This window comes from Giraffa tippelskirchi, chromosome 10 (assembly GCF_054371585.1).
Source record: "Giraffa tippelskirchi isolate mGirTip1 chromosome 10, T2T-mGirTip1v1.2.pri, whole genome shotgun sequence".
Classification (NCBI taxonomy): domain Eukaryota; kingdom Metazoa; phylum Chordata; class Mammalia; order Artiodactyla; family Giraffidae; genus Giraffa; species Giraffa tippelskirchi.
Genome location: NC_137284.1, coordinates 8267292 through 8278933, shown reverse-complemented (window position 1 = coordinate 8278933; position 11642 = coordinate 8267292). Strand labels below are relative to the sequence as shown.

At 58.1% G+C, this 11642-nt stretch overlaps 2 protein-coding genes across 2 annotated transcripts; both read left to right on the top strand.

Moving 5' to 3' along the window:
* Positions 1 to 1829: 1829 nt before the first annotated feature.
* On the top strand, positions 1830 to 7777 carry KCNK4 (potassium two pore domain channel subfamily K member 4). Its single transcript, XM_081531133.1, has 6 exons — positions 1830 to 2090; positions 5281 to 5404; positions 5532 to 5692; positions 5883 to 6069; positions 6571 to 6710; positions 7373 to 7777. The coding sequence occupies exons 1-6, from the start codon at positions 1902 to 1904 to the stop codon at positions 7775 to 7777; spliced, it is 1206 nt and encodes a 401-aa protein (XP_081387259.1). The 5' UTR covers positions 1830 to 1901.
* A 700-nt stretch (positions 7778 to 8477) lies between these two features.
* Positions 8478 to 11291, top strand: CATSPERZ (catsper channel auxiliary subunit zeta). Its single transcript, XM_081532658.1, has 5 exons — positions 8478 to 8527; positions 8788 to 9130; positions 9978 to 10057; positions 10259 to 10325; positions 11055 to 11291. Exons 1-5 carry the CDS (start codon positions 8507 to 8509, stop codon positions 11162 to 11164), a joined length of 621 nt encoding a protein of 206 aa, XP_081388784.1. The 5' UTR covers positions 8478 to 8506; the 3' UTR covers positions 11165 to 11291.
* Positions 11292 to 11642: the final 351 nt, after the last annotated feature.

The window sequence follows — 11642 nt, the reverse complement described above, 5'->3', positions numbered from 1 at the left end:
CTGTGCCCAGCTTGATTTCTCAGAGCTTGGTCCCAACCCTACCTCGGCCAATTCCAGGTTTCCTCCGTGGATCCCCCACTCCTTTGTCCCCTGGGGTCTCTCCCTCAGGAGTGTAGAGCCCAAGGGCCGGGCTGTCCCTCGGGGCGGGGAGTTGAGGGCCCTTCCGATCTGGTAGTGGGCCTAGAAGATGCTGGGAAATTAGCGTGGAGCCGGTCCGGAGAGGTGAGCCGGCTGATGTCCAAGTTGGGGCCGTGCCGCTGGCCACACTGGCTGGTCCACAGGGCAGTACCAGGGCCCCAGTCTGAGATTCCAGGCCTGACCCAGCGGTGACCCATCTCAGGCTCCTCTGCCACTCACCTCCCAGGACGGGCTGGGTTTGGGGGGCTGGGCAACCTCAGGTAAGGGGCTGCGGAGAGCCGAGCCGGAGGCGAGGGCGAGGCACCGAGGGAAGCGCGGTGCTGGAGGGGTTAAACGCGGGAGGAGGGGGGCTTCTGGCGGCAGGAGGGGGGTCTCAGCACCCGCGCCCGCCCGCTCCGCCCCTGCCACCGCCTCCGCGGCCCCGCCGGCACCGGCGAGGCCGCGCGGGAGCCCGGGCCGCAGCCGCAGCCGCAGCGGGGCCGACAGTGAGTGCGGGGCGGAGAGGGCGGGCGCGCGGAGGGCGTGCGGGACGGCGGGGGCCGCAGGCCCGGCTCACGGGCTGGGGCGCGCAGGGGGAGACCGGCCGGGAGGGGGCCCACCTCCGGGAGTCCTGCGGCCGTGCGTCCCGCCCGCCGCCCGTCACGCTCCGAGGCGTCGGCGTGAAGACGCGGGGAGGCGGTGGGAGCGAGTGGCGGGTGTGCGGTGTCTGGGCGGCGGGCGCTGCGCGGTGGCCCCGTGATCTGGGTGTGCGTGGACGTGAGTGTGTGTGCACACGTGTGTGGGCCTCTGGGGGCCTTGGCCCGGCGCGCACGGCCCTGAAGGTCCGGTGTGCCCGGGAGTCCGGGGTGTGTGCAGGTGGACGGTGTGCGTGCAGCCGGGGCAGCGAGGCCGCCCGGAGCCGCAGGGCGGAGCGTGGGCGCGCGGGTCTTTGTGCCCGCGTGTGTGCGCGTGGGCGTCGCCGCGCGCTGTCCCGGGGGAGCCGACAGCTGTCCTGGGGGATGCCGCTTTGGTCTGGCCCTGGTCACCCCCATCCCGCTCCTTCCCGGAACCGGTACCCTCCCTTCCCCTCCACCCTGCCTCGCCTCTGCGCAGCGGCCGGACCCGCCCCTGGGTTCCTCGAAAGCCCAGCGGGGCGCTGGGGACCCTGGGGGCTCCCTGCCCGGCCCATCGCCTCTAGAAGCGGAGCAAGGAGAGGCAGGAGGGGAGGGAGAAGCCGCGAAGATGCTGCTGCAACCTCGGCGGACGAGCCGGACCGCCAGCCCCGTCCCCGCCTGGCGTGGTCCTCTGCGCCCCCTCAGCCCCCAGCTGGAAGGCGGGTTCCCCCTCCAGGCCCCCAGCATCTCCTCTCTGGCCCCGCCTCCCCCTGGGCAGGCTGTCTCTGTTTCCACCTTCCGCTCTCCGTCCTTTCCCTTCCCTATGCCCTCTTCTCACACTCTGGAGTCCCCGGACTGGGGCTGAGGGCCGGGCAGTGGAGGTAAGGGGGAGGACCGAGGTGGGGGTGGGGTGGGCACTGGGTGTGTCCTGGTACCAAGCGTCAGGTTGGTCAGAGGGGGTGTGAGGAGAGACCCTCTGCAGGTAGTAGGGCTGGGGGCTCCCAGGACCTTTGGGTGTGTAGGGGTTGGAGAAGGAGGGTGTAGGGGTGTCAGGCCAGGTGATTGACCCCAGCATCCCTGGTTCTGCCCGCAGTGACTGCAGCTCCCCAGGAACCCCCTGCCCAGCCTCCCCAGGCTGGCAGTGGAGTTGGCCGGGCCCCTGGGCGCGCCATGCGCAGCACCACACTACTGGCACTGCTGGCTCTGGTCCTGCTCTACTTGGTGTCCGGTGCCCTGGTGTTCCAGGCCTTGGAGCAGCCCCATGAGCAGCAGGCCCAAAGGGAGCTGGGGGAGGTGCGAGAGAAGTTCCTGAGGGCCCATCCGTGTGTGAGCGACCAGGACCTGGGGTTCTTCATCAAGGTGCGTGGGTGGGGGAGAGACCCCGCAGCAGTCACCCGTGACCCCCTGACGCTAGCAGCATGCCGCTGGGGCCCTGTTCTGGAGTGCTGCTTCCCGACCCGCACCCCTGAAGGCACGGTGCAGGCGGAAGGGTGGGGGGCAGAGGCTGGGATCCATGTCTCTTGTGTTTTCAATATGGCGGCCATGGGCTGCATTTGTTTTCCTTGCTGTGCCCGGCATTGGGTTCTCGTCCTAGTGTGTGATAATGATTGCATGAAGGAACCCATGAAGGAAGAAATGAATAAACAACTGTAGCATATGAGATATGTTACATCTTCCCAGGTCTAACTCACAGGTTTAGGGTTACCAGATGAAGGCTGGAACACCCAGTTAAATGTAAATTTCAGCTCAAGGATGAACACTTCTAACATACAAATTTGTCCCATGCGGTATTTTTATTTGCTAAATCTGGCATCTCTACACTAGTTCCTGTGCTTATTTGGAGTCACAGATGCCTCAGAGAAACCCAAGAACATTGTGAACGCTTCCCTACCCCCTTCCTCCAGAAAAGTGCACATATAAACACTTATCCTTGATTTCGGAGGGTTCCAGGTTCCCCTAAACCAATCCATGCCATCATGGATGCCAGGTTGAGCACACCTTCCTGCCAGGACACATGCTTGTGAAGTGGAAGGTAGAGGGAGTGCAAGTCACAGATGGGGTGGGCTTTGGTCCAGTGACTGAAGGAAGTGTGGGCCGCAGCCTTTCATGCTACTGTCAGGCAAGCACCTCTGCTCTCTCTCTGATTTCTGAGCCTCTGTCATATTAAAAAAACAAAATAAAAACACCTAACATTTAACTTGATTACAGTAATGTGTATTATGTTATTGAAAAGCTCCACCTCCCCTTTCCTTTCCTGCCTGTTCTTATGGAAAGAGGAGGCATCAGCATGGAGACTCAGTGTTCCAGGTGATTCCCAAGGTGGCAGGACTTGGAGCAGAGTTGAGGGTGGGGTGGGGCCAGGACACAGGCAGCTTGACATTGTCTCTGACCCAAAGAATGCCCAGAAAGGCTCTCTGATACTCTGGGTAGGAGAGTGTCTGACCACACCACAGGGCAAGAGGAGAGAGGGAACCTGACCTATTTTATCTTCACAAAGGAATTGCTTTTTTCCTGGATATGAGAAAAGAAGAAGAAAAGGAAGGTCAGAACCATGCAAGGCAGGCAACAGCTGCTTTATTTCTCTTCTATAATTCGTTAGTCATGCAGCAATTGTGCACCTACTGTGTGCTAGGTGCCATGCTGTCCAGGATAGGGTGAGCAGGGAAATTGATATTGGGGTGGACAGATGCAGGCTGTAGCCTAGCGGATGTCACATCTAGGCGAAGGGACAGATTCCAGGGAAAGTTCACTGTAGGATTTAGTAGCAGGGGAGCTTTCCTTACTTCCTTCTTTGTTAACTGCCAGCTGTATGCTGAGCCCTGGCCTAGGTGCAGGGTGAGAGTGATGGCAAGGAGGGAGATGCCCCAGGGTCTTTGGGAAGAGCCGGTAATTGATGAAGCAGATGAGATGGGTAGAATTTAGAGATGTGTGATTGGGTTGTAAGAGACTCTCGGGCAGAGGAACAGCATGGAAAAAGGCGTGGAAACTGGAAAGCGCAGAGTGTTTTGCAGTTCTTGGATTTAGCAGATGCCTAGTCATTTGAAGCAAAAATTAGAACACCCAGAATGACAAAGGATTTTTTTCCAAGTTGTGAATTTATTGGAAAAGTGTTACAAAATAAAATTAAATAACTTTTAATCATACACTTCACTTCTTGGCTTCATGAAGAGATTCTTACAGGAAATGGAATCGTCTCAAAATCTGGGGATAAGGTCACTGTAACTTGGGTTCCAAAATGGAAGTCCCAGGAGAGAAGACTCGGGAAAGGGAGGTTGGGACCACATGGAGAAGCGGCTTACAGGCTGGGCTGGGGAATTCAGACTCTATTCTGTAGATAGCAGAAAGGGATGGAAGATTTGGGCTGTCACTTTAGGAAGATTAATTTGGAATGTGTCTTGCTAATGAGGACTGCAGTCAGAGAGAAAGAAGGTGGTTTATGACCTTCTTCACACCCCTGCCTGTGTGTTCTGGCTCTGTGCTGCTTGGGGAAAGGCCCCCCTGCACTCTCTCCTCACTGTGCTCTGACCTCCATCACTTAGGGCAGGCACTCTCAAAACACAGACTCTGCCTCCTCAGGAGGGAGGCAGACTGGCTGGCAAGATGGGCAGACACATGGCCATTTGACTAATTTAATCAAGTTTAATGAGCATCTGGGCTTCCCTTGTGGCTCATCTGGTAAAGAATCTGCCTGCAATGTGGGAGACCTGGGTTCGATCCCTGGGTTGGGAAGATCCCCTGGAGAAGGGAAAGGCTACCCACTCCAATATTCTGGCCTGGAGAATTCCATGGACTGTATAGCCCATGGGGTCTCAAAGAGTTGAACATGACTGAGTGACTTTCACTTTCAGTGAGCATCTAGTCTGTAGCACAGGGTTTGGTTTGGACTTCAGCAGGGTGAGGAAGGGTTTGTCTGTCCATGACTCTCCCCAGATTGGATGCAAAATTTGTTGGTATGTGAACCTTCCTGGAGGGAGGGTCCCTAACTTTCTTCAGATTTTTGAAGGCAAGGAACCAAGGGATAGACTCAAAGTCAGCTTCCTAAGGGGAAGTAGGGGTGGTGGGGTCCCTGGAAAGCTGAACTCACTGAGCATGCTGTCTACATGTAATCATTTAACAAATACACAGTGCTTGCTTTGTAGTGAATGCTTTAATCTTCACAATCACTCTTTGAGGAAGGTACTATTATCACCATCCCCAACTAATAGATGCAGAAATGGATGCACAGTTCAGCTTCATTTAGCACCAAGATGTGAACCCAGGCAGTCTGGTCCCAGAGTCTGTGCTCCTGACCACTGTAAAACTGGAAATCTGTTATGTGAAATTAAGGGGCTGATAACTCAAACATCTCTACAACAATGTGTTGGTCAAACAACAAAATTGGGCTGCCCAATCTGCAATGTCTGCTCTAAGGGACTGCCTTCAAGAAGACCAGAGGGCAGGGGTGAGCTGGGAGGGGTAAGGAGGGAAGCACTCTGAGACTGGAGGGCCACGGGTTGGCCAGGACAGGAGGCAAGGACTGAGGTTCCTCCTTCTGCGCCTTGTCCTGCAGGAAGTGGCTGATGCCCTGGGAGGGGGCGCGAACCCTGACACCAACTCAACCAGTAACAGCAACCATTCAGCCTGGGACCTGGGCAGTGCCTTCTTTTTCTCAGGCACCATCATCACAACCATCGGTGGGGGAGGGGATTGGGCATGGAGAGGGGGCAAGGGGTGGCTGGGCTTTCTCATGGGGGAAGGTGCAGGGGGAGCTAGGGGGATGCCAGATAGCTCCTAGACCTGCTGCACGGCCCCTCTGCCCAGGCTATGGCAATGCAGCCCTGCGCACAGATGCTGGGCGCCTCTTCTGCATCTTTTATGCGCTGGTGGGGATCCCACTGTTTGGGATACTGCTGGCCGGGGTCGGGGACCGGCTGGGCTCTTCCCTGCGCCGTGGCATCGGTCACATCGAAGCCATCTTCCTGGTGAGCTGCTTCACGCCCTGTGTGCCCTGGCGTTGGGTTCGGGATACCCTTACCTACATCCTAGCCTGGGCATGTGGGGGGTGAGGGAGGGGGGCGCCTAAATCCTGCCAACCCGAACACTGGTTCCGAAAAGAGGGAATGTGGGGTGTAAGAGTGGAGGTTTTGGTGACTCCTTGGTCCCTCCCTGCAGAAGTGGCACGTGCCACCAGGGCTGGTTCGAATTCTATCCGCGGTGCTCTTCCTGCTGATCGGCTGCCTGCTCTTTGTCCTTACGCCCACGTTCGTGTTCTGCTACATGGAGGGCTGGAGCAAGCTGGAGGCCATCTACTTCGTGGTGGTGACACTCACCACTGTGGGCTTCGGGGACTATGTGGCCGGTGAGGCCACCTTTCTTGGGTTGCTCTTCCCTTCCCACGGGCTCTGCAATCTGGCTTCTACCTCAAAATTCCACAGGGCACTTGTGCGCTCACACGCGCTTGCTCCACGCCCTACATCCACTCACTGAATGCACCCTCACGTTTTGGCGGGGCTGCAACACCTCCTGCCCACTTACGGTCTTGCATACCTGCATCCCCATGCATGCTCACACGTATATTAAGTGACGCCTTCACACGTGCCACATTCTTGCACATGTGCACCCCTCACACATGCTCACATTCTTGCGCGTGAACACCTCCACTTAACCTTCTCTTGCACACCTTTAAGTCACTCCCAGTCTGTCTCCTTGCATCCATTCACGCACTCTAGTTCAGACCCCTGGTCCTGGGGAGGGTGGATCCTCTCCAGGAGTTGGGAAGAAGGACAGTGAGCCAGAGACTCACGGGCTCAAGCCGTGTCTCACAATCAACTTCTTTCTGCCCTCCCCGGCGGTGTCCCAGGCGCCAGCCCCAACCAGAACTTTGCAGCCTATCAGCCGCTGGTGTGGTTCTGGATCCTGCTCGGCCTGGCCTACTTTGCTTCAGTGCTCACCACCATCGGGAACTGGCTGCGAGTCGTGTCCCGCCGCACTCGCGCAGAGGTAGGCCCCCTGCTTTGACGCCGCGCCTGCGCCCAGCCGGTGGACCACCCAACCTTCCCTTCCAGAGTGTGGGATCCCCAAGACGGGGACTGAGGGAGCCCCGGTGTGCATCAGTTGGGGACAAAGGGATAAGCTCAGACAGGTTTGCAGGTGACTCCAGTCTCTACTCTCACGGTTAAAGGTTACCAGATTTAGCAAATAAAGATGAAGGAATCCTAGTTGGATGTGAATTTCGGATAAGTTGCAAATAATATCTGAGTACAAGTATGTCTCAAATATTGCAAGGGATATACTTATACTAAAATTTTATTTGTTGCTGCGTTTTGTCATTGTAGGTTTATATATTGTTGTCTTTTGTAACCCCCTCTCCTGGACGTGGAGTGGGTGGAGTCGCAAAGGTCTGTGGGGAAACGGGAGAGCTGATACAAAATCTCGGGTCTTTTCTTCTGGAGAAGGGAACATTTCAGTGCAGATGGAGGAAAGGAGAGGATGTGGCTGGTGATGAGCTTTGCCCTCCCTCCTGCGGCCTTTTCCCACTCCTGAAGCAGGAAGACCAGGCGGAAAAGAGGGGCCGTGCCTGATGGTTGAAGGCGCAGGCTCCCGGGGTTGCGGAGAGACGGTCGAGGATCCCTGGTCGAGGACTGCCTTTCCTCCCCGCGCAGATGGGTGGGCTCACGGCGCAGGCCGCCAGCTGGACGGGCACGGTGACCGCGCGGGTGACCCAGCGAGTCGTGCCCACGGCACCACCGCCGTCGGAGAAGGAGCGGCCACCCCTGCCTCCGCCGCCGTGCCCGGCGCAGCCCGCCAGCAGGCCCCTATCCCCTGCCGCCCAGGAGAAGACCGAGCCGTCCTCCCCGCCCACGCCGCCCACCCCGCCCACGGCCTCCGCGCTGGACTACCCCAGCGAGAATCTGGCCTTCATCGACGAGTCCTCGGACACGCAGAGCGAGCGCGGTTGCGCGCTGCCCCGAGCGCCACAGGGTCGCCGCCGCCCCCTCAATCCCCCCAGGAAACCGGCGCGGCCCCGCGGCCCGGGGCGCCCCCGGGACAAAGGCGTGCCCGCGTAGGGGGAGGACCCCGGCCCCGGCCTCTCAGAGGGCTTCGTTCTCGCCCTCTCACCCCGGCATGCTCTGCTTGTCTAACCAAAGAGCCCTCTCTCGACCGACCGGACCGAAACCTGGGGAGGAAGCCACGGGCTGCTTGTCTGACACCCCCTGCTCCTGGCCCTGTCACTTCATCCATTTCCAGACTCCCAAGGCTTTCTGTCTTGCTGTCCCGGCCGGGCCTGTCCCTCACAACACCTCACAACTGTGCCTCAAAGCCCGCATCAATAAATGGAAACAGTCTGCACGGCTGCGGGCGTGGAGCTGCGGGAACGCGAGAGGGTGTGCGAGTGCTTGAGTCGTCGGCCACCTCCCGGGCAAGTCAGGCCCCCCTCCCTCTCTCCCCTCCCGCCAGGGCCCTCCCGGCCGACCCCCTGCCCCTCTCGTCGGTCAAGGGGCCGCACACTCTCGGGGGTACTTGTACCGGTGTTTCTGCCTGGAGGTTACCGGTAGGGTCTGGCTTGGGAATCAGCCCGGATGCGCTGGGCGTCCATCCCCCGTGCGGCTCTGCGACCAGGGATGGGGAGACAGAAGGGCATCTAGTGTGGAGGGTTGTAGCTTGAACTCTCCGCGCGCGAGACTCCCATGGGCCATTCCCGACGGGACCCTGCCCCTCCCCCTTTCTGGAGCGTGACCCCCCCCCACCTTCCTCGCCTGGAGGCCTGTGGCAACTGGGTCCGTTGGGGCAGAAGGATGGAGGGAAAGCCTTTCAAAGTAAGAACTCTTCCTGGTCCTCCTCACCCTGCCAGCCAGGCTCACCCTGGGCCCCTGACTGTCCTCTCACTCAGCCCTGGCTCAGGGCAGCTCCCAACAATCACCCCCACGCCCCCCATCCCCACCCCCCACCCCCCACCCCCAACCCTGCAAGGGAGTGTCGGCCCTGGTTGGGTTCAGGATCCCTGCGCCCAGCCTGCTCTCCCTCCCCTCCCAATTCCCCACCACCCTCGGCTTCCCTCGTTGTGTGTGGCCCACAGGCGTCGGCCAAGTCTTCGAGCCACCACCATGGCTCGGGCAGGTCGAGCCTGCAGGACATCCGGAACATGTGGACCACGGCTACTCTGTCTCAGCCGAAGCTGAATGTGCAGCTGCCCACGGTCCGCGAGGACTCGGAACTGGAGGACATTAGCGTAAGCGGCAAGACCCGCTGGTCCTACGACCAGAAGAAGGCTGGCCACGACGCGGAGGGTGGCTGGGAAGCACCCGACGGCGGAGAGGACAAGGACCGCTTCAAGCCAGAGGAGCTGGAGGAGCTGGAGCTGGGCAGCGACAGCTCCCAGGGAAGCCGTTTAGAGGAGGACGATTCCAAGACCGACAACGGTCAGTGTGGCCTCACTGGGCTGTGGGCGCCCACCGAACAGGTGGCTGGCCAGAACCTCAATTTCTATTGCTGTAAAATGGGGGAAAACAGTAGGACCCAAGTTTCTAGGATTCCCTGGAAGGGGTGCCCCACGCGTCTTTCACGCTTTAAAGCAACCAGACATTCTAGGAACGCCCCCTACCGGGCAGGCGTCGCACAAGGTCCTGGGGCCACAGAGACAGGCAGGAAAATATGCAAAGGCAGCACGAAGTGTTTTTCATGGAATCACCGAATAGTTGAAAGGAGGGAGTTAATGCCTTTTCTGTGGATTTGAGCTGTTTGAGGGGGTGCCTACCTTTCATTCATTGTCACTAGTTACAATTTTTATACTGTTTACTTCCAGTAGTAAATACTATTTACTAGGCTGTTTGGGGTATGCCCTTCTCCCTGCCACCTCTGCTCTCCAGGTCTTCATCAGGGAATTGGAGCAGACAACAATATGCTATTTATTGAGCACTTGCTGTTGTGCCAGGCACTCAGCTTCCCTTGCATGATCGCCTTTAAACTTCACAACCTCCATAAGGGGGCAGTCTTATTATCCCATTGTACAGATGAAGAAATTGAGGGTCAGAAAGTCAGTCACTGGTCTCAAGTCTCACAAAGTGGGGTAGTCCAAACTGGCACCTCGGAGGGTGGGACAACAAAGCCCAGGCTTGTAAACCACTATCCCATACTGTTGCCCACTCAAGTGGTATCTGGAGCTGGTCTCTGGAGCCCCCTGAGTCTCAACCTACCCCTACATCTCCTCTGCTCCAGGGAAGCCCGAGCAGTCTACAGATGACTAATCCCTCTTTTCTCTTCTCCCAGAAAAGGCTTCCTCAGTGTCATCGTTCAGTATCTCGAGGCATACACCTCATCAAGCCTACTGGGTGGAGCAGCAGAGCAGGGTTGGAAGCACCAAGGAGACTGGGAATTTAGTGGGGGGTGGAGGATGAGCAAGTTGGGGGTGAGAGGGTGGGGGTGCTTTGTTGGGTGGAAGGGCAGGCAGGTCAATTGGGGGTCTTGGAACTGGAGGGTGTAGTGGGGCATTTCAGCTGTGGGCAGAGCTGAGGTCCCTTGTACATCTGAGTCTCTTGATGCCTCTCCAGCTGCCCCTGCCCCTGACTGAACTGATGGAGAATGAAGCTCTGGAAATACTCACCGAAGCCCTCCGGAGTGAGCCTCCCCACCCCCTACTCCCCGCGCCCCACTCCCCCAACTTCCATAAGAGCCCCTGGGGGATTTTGCGGGCCTAGGTCCTATAGCAGTGGGGTTTCAGGATGTGTCTGCCTTGTCAGATTCCCTTACCACCCACAAATATCCCAGAAGCTTTAGAAAAAGTAAAAAGTTAGACTGGGCACAGGGAGACCCAAAGGACAGAGTACGGGGTGACTGTCACAGGACTGGGCTGTAGCCTCAGTGCAGCCCCTCTTAACCTGGCGTGGCTTTTCTAAGGCCATTTCTCCACTTGCCTATTGGGAATGATAGCCTTTGTGTGGCCTTGGCCCCTTCCTAGAGCCTCTGGACAGTGGATTATTGGAGTAAATTTCCTTTGTTCGCCCTGCTTACTTTATGAAAGTCAGGGTGGGGTGGGGAGGGCTAAGAGCTAATGGCTTAAAAGGGGTGGTCCAAGAGGTGTCCCCAAAGCTTCCTGCTCTCAGTGCCCTAATTCAGGCCGGTAACATCTTCTCTAAATTTGCCTTCCTCATCCATCCTCCACCTAAGAACCCCATCCCACTCTGAATCTCCCATCTGTTTGGAGCACAGGTCTCTGACTTGACCATTTGGAACAAAACCAGCAGGTTCCAGTACCCTGAAGATTCAGAGTTTCCCGAACTAACATAGACCGGCTGATGGGGAGGCCATGCCCCTGCTCACTGGCCTGAATACAGCTCTGCCCTGCAGGTTACCAATCAGAGATCGGCCGGGACCACTATCTGACCAAACAGCTGCGGCGATACATCGAGGGGCTCAAAAGGCGCCGGAACAGGAGGCTGCAAGTCTTGGCTATCTGAGAGCACCGCTTCGGGCTCCAGTGACTGCCCGCCTCCAGCCCTGGTCCCAGTCCAGTCCTCACATCCAAGCTCGACCCTGTCCACGTGGAATTTGAGCCCTTAGAGAAATAAAAGAATCTGTACACGGTCCGTGAGTCAATGCGTGGCTGCCCGCTAGAGGCGGACGCACGTGGCCCCGCCTTTCCTTGTGACCTTCACTCGGTCACCGCAGTGACCTTGAGCTTTCTCCGTTCCGGCCCTATGGGCTCCGCCTTCCCAGGACTCGAAATCCAGGACTTCTTTCATGTCTTAGGTCTGCTTCTCCCACTCCGGGTTCAGCCGCTTTGTGGGGATATGGGGTGTGCGGTGCCAGTGCCCGGTTTGTGTTATCTTGGGGGAAGGGGGAAAAAGGAAAGGGGCAGCACCTCCCTTCTAACTTAGCCGCGCTAGACCCCGCCTCTCATGCATATGCAGATACAACAGCCGCGGCGCTCGCCCC

Excerpts from the sequence above, each read along its gene's own strand:
- KCNK4 (XM_081531133.1), top strand. The coding sequence starts at position 1,902 with ATGCGCAGCACCACACTACTGGCACTGCTGGCTCTGGTCCTGCTCTAC. Across the intron at positions 6,070-6,570 it reads CTTCGGGGACTATGTGGCCG|GCGCCAGCCCCAACCAGAAC; the intron begins GTGAGGCCACCT and ends GCGGTGTCCCAG. Across the intron at positions 6,711-7,372 it reads CCCGCCGCACTCGCGCAGAG|ATGGGTGGGCTCACGGCGCA; the intron begins GTAGGCCCCCTG and ends CTCCCCGCGCAG.
- CATSPERZ (XM_081532658.1), top strand. The coding sequence starts at position 8,507 with ATGGAGGGAAAGCCTTTCAAA. Across the intron at positions 8,528-8,787 it reads TGGAGGGAAAGCCTTTCAAA|GCGTCGGCCAAGTCTTCGAG; the intron begins GTAAGAACTCTT and ends TGTGGCCCACAG. Across the intron at positions 9,131-9,977 it reads CGATTCCAAGACCGACAACG|AAAAGGCTTCCTCAGTGTCA; the intron begins GTCAGTGTGGCC and ends CTCTTCTCCCAG.